General features: G+C 39.1%; 1 protein-coding gene across 2 annotated transcripts in view; it reads right to left on the minus strand.

Annotated features, from left to right (window-relative positions):
- dgkh (diacylglycerol kinase, eta) overlaps nucleotides 1-15,006 on the minus strand; it is a 163,385-nt gene that overhangs the window by 104,154 nt on the left and 44,225 nt on the right. Inside the window, exons 3-4 of one of the 2 annotated variants that reach the window (XM_061970808.2) lie at nucleotides 4,224-4,334; nucleotides 774-932 (exon numbers count right to left, since the gene is read on the minus strand). In XM_061970808.2, coding sequence (XP_061826792.2) covers nucleotides 774-932; nucleotides 4,224-4,334 — 270 coding nt within the window. The remainder of the gene's footprint in view (nucleotides 1-773; nucleotides 933-4,223; nucleotides 4,335-15,006) is intronic. The other variant, XM_061970806.2, reaches the window with a different exon arrangement.

Consider the following 15,006-nt stretch of genomic DNA (forward strand, 5'->3'; position numbering starts at 1 on the left):
GCAGGGTCTCCTCCCCAACCCGGAGATGGCACTCCACCCTTTTCCGGGCGAGAACCATGGACTCGGACTTGGAGGTGCTGATTCTCATCCCATATTTAATTTTTCATTTTATTTATTTATTTAAATGTTTGTATTTTTATTTTGTAATGGTACTTTAAATATATATATATATATATATATATATATATATATATATATATATATATATATATATATATATATGTGTTTTTTGTTTTTTTTTATAGCATTTTTTTTTTTTAAATTAAATTAGATTTTTTTATTGAAAAACTTTGACTTGCCACTGCTTTTAACCCGGAAAACAAACTTACTGACTTTGCTTAAATATAAAACTGCACACTCTTGGCCAATGCAACATAGTGTAAAAAAATCACACCAAAATCTGCTAATTGATTTATTTGTAAGATTCTACTGGCCTTAATTCCTGCATTTGTTGCAAATAATTTCCTGCCTCCAACCAATCCTCGACTTCCTGCCTTTGAAATGGCAGTAAAATATTTGTGGCGAAAATGTGTCTGCCATGTTTGTTTGGGTTTTGGGTTCCATGTGTAATGTTAAATGTGTAAAGTCAGTGTATCAGCCGGACTCTAAACGTGTCTTCACTAAACAGAGATGCATTCATGCCATATGGGAACACATTTAAGGAGTCCTCTAAAGACTAATTTGAAAACAAAAAACATGATGACGCCGTACGGCACGAGTGCATCGCTCTCTTTCCCCTTTGACCCTCGCTGGCTGTGCTGTACTGTGCTGACCCGAATTCTCACTAGGCCCTCTTCAGATCCGCTGGCACCCAGAGGTGGGGGGGAGCACCGCGCTCCTGTCCAGCACACTGACAGAGTTCGCCAGCACACCCGGCTCCGGGACGCCCTGCGCAACGATCGCTCCTGCCAGCGGGCCAGGGCGCTGCCGGACTAGCGCACGTTAAGGTGAGGAGGGGGGAGTAAAAGGAAGTGAAAAGTCAGGATATAAAAGAGAGTAACTGCCTTAAAATGAAATGCAATTATCAGTATAAAATACATAATTATAAACAAATTTGCCTAAAATATTTAAAACTCAAATGAAAAATACATGAAATAAACCAATAAATACGAATATTTTATTTATTAGGGTTGCAAAATTGTATGTGACAAATTAAAAAATACATGGACAAATGACATAAGATTACATTACTATTACAGTACTCACTAAAATAATTTATTCATTAAAAGTTGAGGGGGAAAAAAATCACATTAGTTACATACTGTAAGGTGTAAGATCCAGTCATCCTTGTAGGAAAGTGAAACAAAAATAAAAGTTGAGAGTAAACTTTTTTTTAAATTCAATTTTTTTCATATTTTCATATTGATATTTTTGTTGATTTGTAGCTGATACTAAAATAAAACTACTTACTAAAAGACATATATACTTTTTATGTCCACCAAAATGTACAACACAGTAAATCTAAATGTGAATTTCATGGTTTTTAATTATTGGCAAATATCGGACAAAAGCGAACTAAACAGGCTTGTATTAATCAAAACAGTGAGGATAGAAACATCTGTTACTGAAAAACTCGGACACCCTTTCAGTGTAGCCTCTACTATTATTTTTCTGACAACTACACCAAATGGTGGCGCTGTTGTTAAACCCCACACTGCAAAAACTGAAATCTAAGTAAGATGAAATATCTCAAATAAGGGTGATATTTGCTTATTTTCTGTCTGATAAGATAATTCTTCTCACTAAGCAGATTTTATGTTAGAGTGTTTTACTTGTTTTAAGTGTTTTGGTCCTAAATGATCTCAGTAAGATATTACAACTCGTTGCTGAGATGTTATGACCTATATTGAGTAAAACATGCTTGAAACTAGAATATCAACTGTTGCAAAGCTGTGTCATCAACACTCACAAGTATAAAACTACTTTTTTAAAGTAATCATTTCTTATTTCAAGTATGAAAAAAAAATCATGATTTTGACACAATTGTGTCTCATAATTAAAACAGATGACAGCCAAATGGACTTTGCTGTTTTATTTTCAATGAAACAATAGAAAATAGGTACTCATATAGTAGTACAGTTGGCACAGTACAGTAAACTGACAGTTAATATTTAAACATTTGACATTTCAAACAATTTTAAACAAACAGTTCATGCACATTTAGATAAATTCCTCAAAATTACAATTAAACATTTTTTGGCCGGGGGCCGGGCTGTATATATGCGCACTAATTGACTGAAAAAGCACGCACTTGGCGCGATGATGTCATGTTATCATGGAAAAATGCGTTTTTAGACAATATGATTTGCCTGAGCGGCTAGGAGACCCCGAGAGTAACATGCGGTTGCCTTGTTGCCTTTCCATTAAGAACAATAAACTAGTTTTTAGTATAAGTTTGCTGGTTTCAAGAAATGTAATGCCGAGCGCATATCATTATGTCAAGATAATGGCACCAGCATTTACTTCATTTAAGAATATTTTTCAACATATTGAGCAAAAAAGGTCTCTTTTATTTTTTTTATTTTTATTTTTTTCTACCAAGAAAAGTGCACTTGTTATTAGTGAGGATATACTTATTTTAAGGTATTTTTGGGTTCATTGAGTTTAGCTAATTTGACTTGTTTTGGAAAGTCTTGACAAGCCGAATTTTCTTGTTCTATTGGCAGATAATTTTGCTTAATTCAAATAAAATACCCCTCATTTTTGTATTTTTTTTCTTGTTTTTGAACAGTCACTTTTTGCAGTGCAGGAGGCAGACTAATTTGACATTTCTCATACAAGTCTGCAAAACACCCATCAGAACGTTAGTTTGTTCAGTGGAATCACCACAAATTGTGGTACACACCTTTAGGACAATGACAAGCACAAGTATGTGAAATTTGAACAAGATTGATCGAAAAACATGGCCTCCATCAAGCAAAACGCCTTAGCGTCTAAATGTCCGTAAGTAATTCGCTAATGTGTCTAATGATTGTAAAAGTCAGACGATGTCTGAATTGTAATCATCTATAGCCAAATGAGAACTGTCTAAGGCAGAGGTGTCAAAGTCGTTTTCACTGAGGGCCACATTGCAGTTATGTTTGGCCCTAGAGGGTCACTTCTAATAGTGAATTCTATTATTACACAATTTTTAAAGCATTTTTTTGTCGATTTTTTTCAAACTAAAATGTATAAAAAATATGGTACGTTGCAATAATTTCACCTCAAAATTGAGTGTATATTACTGTAAATGGAAAAACAGTACTACTTTTTATGGTAAAAAAAAAAAAAAAAAAGGTAGCTCAGTTGCCAGAATTTTACTGTTAAATGTACATTTGTTTTTTTACTGTAAATAAAACTACAATTTCAACACCGCAAATCAACAATTGTAGATTTTTCGGTGTATGCCAAAACAGCACCACAGTTTATTACAGTAAAAAAAGTACAGTTTTTTTCATTTAGAGAAAAATGCTGTAAAAACCACAGTAAATTTCACAATTTTACCATGAAATCTATTGCTACTTTTACATTGCACAATTTGATGGATAACTTGCTATGAAATTATTATTATTATTAGGACTTATTTCTATTTAAAAAATGGTTGGAATGTTTGATAATATATTTTTGCATAATTAGACAATATTTAAGTTAATATAATTTGCGATTACATTAAGTACTTTTTTTTTTCTCTCCCAAAATAGAAAAGAAGATATTTAGTAAGAAAAGTTACAGTACTTTATTGAAACATATTATTTCCAGGCTATCGAGGGCCAATTAAAATGAAGTGGTGGGCCACATCTGGCCCCTGGGCCTTGAGTTTGACACCTGTGGTCTAAGGCAGGGTTCTCCAACCTTTTTTCCACCAGGGACCGGTTTAATGTATGCATTATTTTCACGGACCGGCTTTCTACGTGTGGAAGATAAAAACAGCCAACAAATTAGCCTTTGGCTCAAATCTGGCACATTAACATTTAATATGTCTATTAATGTGCCTTGTCCCATGTACTATAACAAAGGAGTTGTAATATACAACTATTAACAAGTTTTTTGGTGTGTTTAGTGGGACAAGGGAAAGTTAAGTCAGAGAAAATGTGGTAGTTTATAAATTAATTCATGTTTCTGTGCGGCAAGGTAGCAAATGTGTCACGTACCGGTCCCTGGACCGGTGGTTGTGGACCACTAGTCTAAGGTGTGCGTTCTCAAGCTCATTAAAGAAGTGTTATTCGTGATGGCGTGGACATTACCTTGGCGTCTTTGGCGTAGTAGAGAGTTCGGCCTCTGAGCTTGAAGTAACGCTTCTTCCACCTCTGGAAGGAGCTGGTCTGTTTCAGCAGCAATCCTTCCTTTATGCTCGTCTGAAGGCAGAGGAATAAAAAGGCAATTTAAAAACACGTTTCATAGCGGCAAACGCTCGATTTCTTAAAGTTTTTCAGCAGATCCTTCCACAATTAAGGAAAGCAATATAATTAGTAGGGGTGTGGGAAAAAATCTATTCAAATTAGAATCGCGATTCTCACGTTGTGTGATTTAGAATCGATTCTCATTTTTAAAAAATCGATTTTTTTTCTTTCATTTAAAAAATTTTTTTTTTTTAATTTTTTTTATTTTTATTAATCAATCCAACAAAACAATACACAGCAATACCATAACAATGCAATCCAATTCCAAAAGCAAACCCGACCCAGCAACACTCAGAACTGCAATAAACAGAGCAATTGAGAGGAGACAGAAACACGACACAGAACAATCTAAACGTAGTGAAACAAAAATGAATATTATCAACAACAGTATCAATATTAGTTACAATTTCAACATAGCAGTGATTAAAGATCCCTCATTGACATTATCATTAGACATTTATAAAAAAAAGAACAATAGTGTCACAGTGGCTTACACTTGCATCGCATCTCATAAGCTTGACAACACACTGTGTCCAATATTTTCACAAAGATAAAATAAGTCATATTTTTGGTTCATTTAATAGTTGAAACAAATTTACATTATTGCAATCAGATGATAAAACATTGTCCTTTACAATTTATAAAAGCTTTTTACAAAAATCTACTACTCTGCTTGCATGTCAGCAGACTGGGGTAGATCCTGCTGAAATCCTATGTATTCAATGAATAGAGATTCCTTTTGAATCGGGAAAATATCTTTTTTGAGTCGGGAATCGCGTTGAATCGGAAAATATCGATTTTGAATCGAATCGTGACCCCAAGAATCGATATTGCATCGAATCGTGGGACACGCAAAGATTCGCAGCCCTAATAATTAGCAGCCTTTTGAAACATTCGCAGTCCACAGACGTCGGAAAAATAACCGTATTTTTTGGACTATAAGGCGCACTTAAAATCCTTTTGTTTTCTCAAAACACGACAGTGCGCCTTATAACCCGGTGTGCCTAATGTACGGAATAGATTTGGTTGTGCTTACCGACCTCGAAGCTATTTTATTTGGTACGTGGTGAAATGACAAGTGTGACCAGTAGATGGCAGTCACACATAAGAGATACGTGTAGACTGCAATATGATGGCAGTCACGCATAAGAGATACGTGTAGTAGGGATGTCCCGATCCGATATTTGGATCGGATCGGCTGCCGATATTTGCCAAAAATTGCGTATCGGCAAGGCATGGGAAAATGCCGATCCAGATCCAGTTTAAAAAAAAAACTCCGTCTTTTTGACACTTACATCCGGCGCCCCCCTCCACACCCCGGATTATAAATAATGTAAATAATGCAATGTGATTATCTTGTGTGATGACTGTATTATGATGATAGTATATATCTGATAGTATATATCTGTATCATGAATCAATTTAAGTGGACCCCGACTTAAACAAGTTGAAAAACTTATTGGGGTGTTACCATTTAGTGGTCAATTGTACGGAATATGTACTTCACTGTGCAACCTACTAACAAAAGTCTCAATCAATCAATCAAAACACATAGAATCATCATACTGCTGTGATTATATGCATCAAGTGTTCATTCAAGGCTAAGGCAAAATATCGAGATATATATTGTGTATCGCAATATGGCCTTAAAATATCGCAATATTAAAAAAAGGCCATATCGCCCAGCCCTTGTTTCAATGATGCCATTTCTGTTTGTCATGTATAATTTTGTCTATTTTGTGTTTATCCTTGTTACCAACCATTGTGTATTATTCAAACTCCCCTAATTCAGCTGGCTAGTTGTTATCAAGAGTACTAAAACCCTTTTCAACATGATTCTGACAACTAAGAAGGCTAAATAACTTTAAACTTTAATACATGCTCGGATAAGCCAGTATCGGTCAGTATCGGTATCGGTCAGTATCGGTATCGGATCGGAAATGCAAAAACAATATCGGTATCGGATCGGAAGTGCAAAAACCTGGATCGGGACATCCCTAACGTGTAGACTGCAATATGATGGCAGTCACACATACCGTGCGTGGTTGGGGGGGGTGTATATTGCAGCCCGGAAGAGTTAGGACTGCATGGGATTCTGGGTATTTTGTTGTGTTTATGTTGTGTTACTGTGCGGATGTTCTCCCAAAATGTGTTTGTCATTCTTGTTTGGTGTGGATTCACAGTGTGGCGCATATTTCTAACAGTGTTAAAGTTGTTTATACGCGCACCGTCAGTGTAACCTGTATCGCTGTTGGCCAAGTATGCGTTGCATTCGTGTGTGTGTGTGTGTGCGTGCTGAAGCCGCACATATTATGTGACTGGGCCAGCATTCGCTGGACTGGGTGAAAAGCGGACGTGACGATTTTTGGGAGGGGCACTGAAATTTGAGAGTCTCCCAGGAGGGTTGGCAAGTATGAGAATTAGCGGTGAATGCGGTGTTACCGCGGCAACGCCGGTGAATATAATCGGCGGGCCAGCTCTAGTGTTAATTTGATATCGCCTCAAGGGCCAAGTGAAATTACACGGCGGGCCAAATTTGGCCCGCGGGCCAGAGTTGACACCCATGATTTATAGGAATAAAGAGTGAAGGTCATCAGAAAATGATTTGCTTATTTATACTATTTCTAAAAAATGATTTTAAAATACCTATTGGGACTATAAAATATGTTTTATACAAAAACTTGATAGATTACTTGATTACTAAAATAATTGATAGCTGCAGCCCTACTTGTGTCATGACTTGGACTGTGGCGTGGTTTGTTCTCCCGAGGTGCAAAAGATTTGGACCAGATATGACTTGCAGGTGAATACATATTTAATTTTACTATAACAAGGCGGAAGTACAAACTTGACAAATGAAACAAATACTTGCACGTGGTCAAAAAACTAAGGACATGAACAAAAGTCGCTAACTGTGGCATGAATCGAAAAAAAAATTACTTGGACATGGCATGAAGTGCGCAGAGGTAAACAGAGCGTGACAGGGGTATGATGTCGCCAGAAAGACAAACTGAAAACAATGAACTTAAATACTACAGACATGATTAGCGAAAACAGGTGCGTGACTCAAAATGTGAAACAGGTGCGTGACCTGACAGGTGAAAACTAATGGTTGCTATGGTGACAAAACAAGAGTGCACAATGAATCCAAACGTGGAACAGGTGAAACTAATGGGTAACCATGGAAACAAGACAAGGGAGTGAAAAGCAGGAACTAAAGAGTCCAATAACTAAACAAAACAAAACATGACTAAAACAAAACATGATTACACAGACATGACAACTTGGTTGCTCCAATGTTACAAATCTGCTTGACCAATGACCACAAATGGTAGCTGCTAGTAGGACTGGGCCATAAAACGATATCAATATATAGCACGATACACACGTAGTCGATAACAATAAAAAAAAAAAGCGTTCAATAAAACGTTCAATATTTTTTTTCTTCTACGTCGAAAAAAATGGGAAGATGCAAAGCAAGGTTCATTGCATGAATAAAGGCCCTCGCTCTCTGGTAAGGGATCACTGATCAGTGGGAGTGACACACCAGCAGCCAATCAGTTGACACTAGGGATGTCAGATAATATCGGACTGCCGATATTATCGGCCGATAAATGCTTTAAAATGTAATATTGGAAATTATCTGTATCTGTTTCAAAAGTATCGGTATCGGTTTCAAAAAGTAAAATTCATGACAAGTGAATGCAAGCATATTTGGTCAAAAGCCATACAGGTCACACTGAGGGTGGCCGTATAAACAACTTTAACACTGTTACAAATATGCGCCACACTGTGAACCTGTCATGTCTGTGTAATCATTTTTTGTTTTAGTCATGTTTTGTTTTGTTTAGTTATTGGACTCTTTAGTTTCTGGTTGTTCACTGCCTTGTTTTGTTTCCATAGCAACCCATTAGTTTTCACCTGTCACGTCACGCACCTGTTTCACGTATTGAGTCACGCACCCGTTTTCGTTAATCATGTCTGTTATTTAAGCTTTTCTTTTTCTGTTGGTCAGCCTGGCGACATCCGCATTTATGCTATGCACACTACTTAATTGCCTTTGTGCTATAGTCTTTTTGGTTTCATAGTTTGTTCTCCGCCACTGTGCGCTTCTTTTTCGTTTGTACTTTTTTTGATAGTAATAAAGAATTATGTACTCACATTCCCGTCTCGCCCGAGCCAACTTTCCGTTGCCTTCCAGAAAAACAAAACCCAAGGACCAAGTCTTGACAGAACCCACACCAAACAAGAATGACAAACACATTCCGGGAGAACATCCACACCGTAACACAAGGCAACCCCCCAAAACCCCGCCCCCCCCAACCCTGCCCACCTCAACCCCGCCCCATCCCCCCCACTCCTTGATATCGGAATCGGTAATTAAGAGTTGGACAATATCGGAATATCGGATATCGGCAAAAAAGCCATTATCGGTCATCTCTAATTTTAAGAGGTCATTGTAAAGTGTTCAATGTGATTTAACAATGGTGTTTACATTGTTTAAATATTTCCCGTGCTTGTGTTGACATTTCCTTTCTGCCTTGATAGGTGAGGGGATTATAATCAGAGGATGTTTACATTTCGAAAGGTCATAAAAAATATCAAGAATTATCGATATTGTGTATAAAACACTTATTGCATATTGTGAATGTGATACAGTTTTCAGCCATATCGCCAAGCCCTATATCTGCTACTACTTAATACATAACGGGTAGACATCGGGCCCTAAAACCGCCGCACAAGAAACGTCCCACATCTCTCTTTAGAGGCGCAAAAAAAACCTCACACCCAACCCGCCGTCCTTGTGGGCCGGAAAGAGGGAATAAGAGGCGATGAAGGACATTAAAGTGAGGAGAGGAAGACAGAAAATCAACGAAAACAAAATGGTCGGCATCTCGCCGTGAGCGTCTTCTGTTAGCAGCAGCCAATAAACACAAGAGTGTTTCCAACGTGATCACATCCTCGCACCACAAACATTTACTGCCAGCCTTTGATGGAAAACTCCGGCTACGAGGTCCCGTCTTTGAGAATCCAACGCATCTCTGACACTCTGCAACCCCGTTACGAGATGTCTGCTACACTCGCTGCACGTGGAAACGATAAAACACACACACACACACACACACACACACACACACACACACCGGCTATTTATAGCAAGGAAAGGCTGTTTCGGAGGGGGGGAATTACAAACAGAGACCCAGGCCTGAAGCTGACATCCTGCCCACCAGCTGTGTCAACTTAAAACACAGAAACACTACACTGAAATACGGTGGACACACACTTGCACGGACACACACTAGCACGGACACACACTTGCACGCACACACACTTGCACGGACACACACTTGCACGGACAGACACAGCGAGGACACCGTGAGCCTTCAACAACTGCGTGAGGGGTGAATCCCTTTACACCAAATGTACACAACTGTATCGGCTTACACAGACGACTAATGACTTTGTCGTGTGGTGTGTGTTCTACCACAACAGGAAGTAAGGCAAGATTTGCAAAAAGCGGCTAGTGAAAATATTAATGATTAAAATGCAAAAAGTTATTTTTATAAAAGGTGTTATAATAAAAATTAGTTTGCAACCGTTTACCCTACAGCAGTGGTTCTTAAAGGGGAACATTATCACCAGACCTATGTAAGTGTCAATATATACCTTGATGTTGCAGAAAAAAGACCATATATTTTTTTAACCGATTTCCGAACTCTAAATGGGTGAATTTTGGCGAATTAAACGCCTTTCTAATATTCGCTCTCGGAGCGATGACGTCACAACGTGGCGTCGCATCGGGAAGCAATCCGGCATTTTCTCAAACACCGAGTCAAATCAGCTCTGTTATTTTCCGTTTTTTCGACTGTTTTCCGTACCTTGGAGACATCATGCCTCGTCGGTGTGTTGTCGGAGGGTGTAACAACACGAACAGGGACGGATTCAAGTTGCACCAGTGGCCCAAAGATGCGAAAGTGGCAAGAAATTGGACGTTTGTTCCGCACACTTTACCGACGAAAGCTATGCTACCACAGAGATGGCAAGAATGTGTGGATATCCTGCGACACTCAAAGCAGATGCATTTCCAATGATAAAGTCAAAGAAATCTGCCGCCGGACCCCCATTGAATCTGCCGGAGTGTGTGAGCAATTCAGGGACAAAGGACCTCGGTAGCACGGCAAGCAATGGCGGCAGTTTGTTCCCGCAGACGAGCGAGCTAAACCCCCTGAATGTCTTGGCTCACACCGTCCCTTATGCCACCGAAGATGATCAAGAGAAGAATATCGACCCTAGCTTCCCTGGCCTGCTGACATCAACTCCAAAACTGGACGGATCAGCTTTCAGGAAAAGAGTGCGGATGAGGGTATGTCTACAGAATATATTAATTGATGAAAATTGGGCTGTCTGCACTCTCAAAGTGCATGTTGTTGCCAAATGTATTTCATATGCTGTAAACCTAGTTCATAGTTGTTAGTTTCCTTTAATGCCAAACAAACACATACCAATCGTTGGTTAGAAGGCGATTGCCGAATTCGTCCTCGCTTTCTCCCGTGTCGCTGGCTGTCGTGTCGTTTTCGTCGGTTTCGCTTGCATACGGTTCAAACCGATATGGCTCAATAGCTTCAGTTTCTTCTTCAATTTTGTTTTCGCTACCTGCCTCCACACTACAACCATCCGTTTCAATACATGCGTAATCTGTTGAATCGCTTAAGTCGCTGAAATCCGAGTCTGAATCTGAGCTAATGTCGCTATAGCTTGCTGTTCTATCTGCCATGTTTGTTTGAGTTGGCATCACTATGTGACGTCACAGGAAAATGGACTTTTTTAGGGATATTGCGTGATGGGTAAAATTTTGAAAAAAACTTCGAAAAATAAAATAAGCCACTGGGAACTGATTTTTAATGGTTTTAACCCTTCTGAAATTGTGATAATGTTCCCCTTTAACCTGGGTTTGATGGAACCCTCGGGGTTCGGTGAGTCGGCCTCAGGGGTTCGGCGGAGGTCAAGACACACCCGACTCATCGTGTATATAAAAACTTCTCCCTATCGGCGTATTACGGATACGGCAACAGCAGAAGTCAGACTGATTTGCAGGTGTGTAATTTGTTGTGAGTTTATGCACTGTGTTGGTTTTGTTGTTTGAACAAGGTGATGTTCATGCACGCTTCATTTTGTGCAGCAGTAATAAAACATTGTAACACTTTAGTATGGGGAACATATTCACCATTAATTAGTTGCTTATTAACATGCAAATTAGTAACATATTGGCTCTTAACTAGTCATTATTAAGTACTTATTAATGCCTTATTCGTCATGGCCTTATTATAACCCTAACCCTAACCAAATAACTGTAAATTAAGTCTTTGTTACTTAGAATATGTTCCCCATACTAAAGTGTAACCAAAAACATATAACTTTGTCTTGAATTTGAAAAAAACAACATTTTATTTTTCACTAAAGAAGGGTTCGGTGATTGCGCATATGAAACTGCTGGGGTTCGGTACCTCCAACAAGGTTAAGAACCACTGCACTACAGTCATAAAACTTGGAATGTGAGACTTCTTAGCGTGCTAACATTAAAGTGCTAACTTTTTTTAGCTAATTTTGCACTTTCTACTCTAATTCCCCAGCCATACACCTTAGAGCAGGGGTCGGCAACCCAAAATGTTGAAAGAGCCATGTTGAACCAAAAAGAAGAAAAAAAATCTGAAAATGAAAAGCCTTACATAAGTGTTGTAATTAGAGATGTCCGATAATGGCTTTTTTGCCGATGTCCTATATTGTCCAACTCTTAATTACCGATTCCGATATCAACCGATACCGATATATACAGTGGTGGAATTAACACATTATTATGCCTAATTTTGTTGTGATGCCCCACATTTTTTTTAATTAAATCAACATAAAAAACACAAGATACACTTACAATTAGGGGGTGCTGCAGCCTATCTCAGCTGCATTCGGGCGGAAGGCGGGGTACACCCTGGACAAGTCGCCACCTCATTGCAGGGCCAACACAGATAGACAGACAACATTCACACTCACGTTCACACACTAGGGCCAATTTAGTGTTGCCAATCAACCTATCTCCAGGTGCATGTCTCTGGAGGGGGGAGGAAGCCGGAGTACCCGGAGGGAACCCACGCAGTCACGGGGAGAACATGCAAACTCCACACAGAAAGATCCTGAGCGCAGAATCGAACCCAGGACCTTCGTATTGTGAGGCAGACACACTAACCACTAACACACTAATAATGCTGTTTTTCCATTCCATTTAATTTAATTCGATGTATTTTTTAATTTTATATGTTGTAAAAAAACTGCAAATATTACGGTAAAATTGTGGTGACTCAGATGCCAGTTTCATACAGCATGTCATGTCTGTGTAATCATGTTTTGTTTTAGTCATGTTTTGTTTTAGTTATTGGACTCTTTAATTTCTGGCTTTTCACTCCCTTGTCTTGTTTCCATGATTACCCATTAGTTTCACCTGTTCCACGTTTGGACTCATTGTGCACTCTTGTTTGTCACCATAGCAACCCATTAGTTTTCACCTGTCACGTCACGCACCTGTTTCACGTTTTGAGTCACGCACCTGTTTTCGTTAATCATGTCTGTAGTATTTAAGTTCATTGTTTTCAGTTTGTCTTTCTGGTGACATCCCCACATTTATGCTCTGCACATTTCTGACTCTTTTTTCATGTCCATCGTTCACGCTGCTCCTTTTTGTCCATGCCAAGTAAGTTTTGTTTATTATTGCCACAGTTAGTGTTTTTTGTTGTTCATAGTTTTTGCCTTTGTGCAAGTATTTGTTTTCATAGCCAAGTTGTTTCTCCGCCACTGTGCGCGCTTTTCGTTTGTACTTTTTTTTGTCCTTTATTAGTGTAAAAAATAAGTTATGTACTCTCATTGCCGTCTCGCCCGAGCCAACTTTCCGTTGCCTTCTAGAAAAACTAAACCCCAGGACCAAGTCATGACACAGTACAATCTAAAGATTTGGTTTTACATAAAAAAAGACAATTATACACGTTTTATATACACATTTATATTCACACTGTATATTATTCACTGTTAAAAGTGGCCCTCTGAGGGCAACCATAACTGCGATGTGGCCCTCAATGAAAACGAGTGTGACACGCCTGCTTTACGACATCAAAGAAAGACCTTCATACTTTCAACCAAACATTTGAAAGGTTATATCTAAGATGTTCAAGGTACTGTGGCCGGGGTCAAATGTCACATGACTCCATGCTTTTTAACAAATAAATGCGATTTTATTTAATAGGATGCACGCGTCCGTGGAGGCGGGCTTAAAAGCCTCTGATGTTGTCTGTTTGGACAGAAAGTGAAGGAAAAAACAGTGAAACGGTGGTCGGGGGCCAATGTTTTGGTAATTCCTCGCTCTGCTTTCCATTAGCGCCGCTGACGGACAAATTCCTGGATTAAGGTGAAATATCTCCGTGTCGACTTCCCTACAAGGCCTTCTCCGCCGCCAGCCTTGCAATCAAAGCCGAAGGACGGGGGAGAGAAAGCCCGGGGCGTATGAAGTCATCTCCTGATTTGGGGCCGTGTGACGCTTAACGTCTTCTTTTGAAGACATATCGAGTCTCCTGAAGCATCCACTTGGGGGGTAACGCGACACGGAATAAAAAACGACAACAGAAAACTGTAATCATATGTAACCACACACAAGTTAACGTCGTTAGCCTTCTGCAGGGTTAACTCTGTAAATGTGTTGCTTTGGCTTTTGTGGCTTTTCTGTGATGCCGCCACAGAACGGTGTCCGTAAATGATTGCAACATGGTTGGAGTAAGGTGGTCTCTGCCCTGGCTGCTCAGTACAATACGGGGTTAAGAAGAAGTTTACAACAATAATAATATTCACAAGGCAACAATGTAACTGGAAATTAGGGCTGTCAAAAGTATTGACACTTTGATACCAAGTCGATATCAAATATTACAAAACCCAAAACCAGTGAAGTTGGCACGTTGTTTAAATCGTAAATAAAAACAGAATACAATGATTTGCAAATCCTTTTCAACTTATATTGAATTGAATAGACTGCAAAGACAAGATACTTAATGTTCCAACTGAAAAAAACATTTTTTGCAATTAATCATTAACTTAGAATTTAATGGCAGCAACACATTGCAAAAAAGTTGGCACAGGGGCATGTTCACCACTGTGTTACATGGCCTTTCCTTTTAACAACACTCAGTAAACGTTTGGGAACTGAAGAGACCAATTTTTGAAGCTTCTCAGGTGGAATTCTTTCCCATTCTTGCTTGATGTACAGCTTAAGTTGTTCAACAGTCCGGGGGTCTCTGTTGTTATATCTTAGGCTCCATAATGCACCACACATTTTCAATGGGAGACAGGTCTGGACTACAGGCAGTCCAGTCTAGTACCCACACTCTTTTACTATGAAGCCACGCTGTTGTAACACGTTGCTTGGCATTGTCTTGCTTAAATAAGCAGGGGCGTCCATGATAACGTTGCTTGGATGGCAACATATGTTGCTCCAAAACCTGTATGTACCTTTCAGCGTTAATGGTGCCTTCACAGATGTGTAAGTTACCCATGCCTTGGGCACTAATACACCCCCATACCATCACAGATGCTGGAT

The sequence above is a fragment of the Nerophis lumbriciformis genome, linkage group LG13 (genome assembly GCF_033978685.3).
Source record: "Nerophis lumbriciformis linkage group LG13, RoL_Nlum_v2.1, whole genome shotgun sequence".
Classification (NCBI taxonomy): domain Eukaryota; kingdom Metazoa; phylum Chordata; class Actinopteri; order Syngnathiformes; family Syngnathidae; genus Nerophis; species Nerophis lumbriciformis.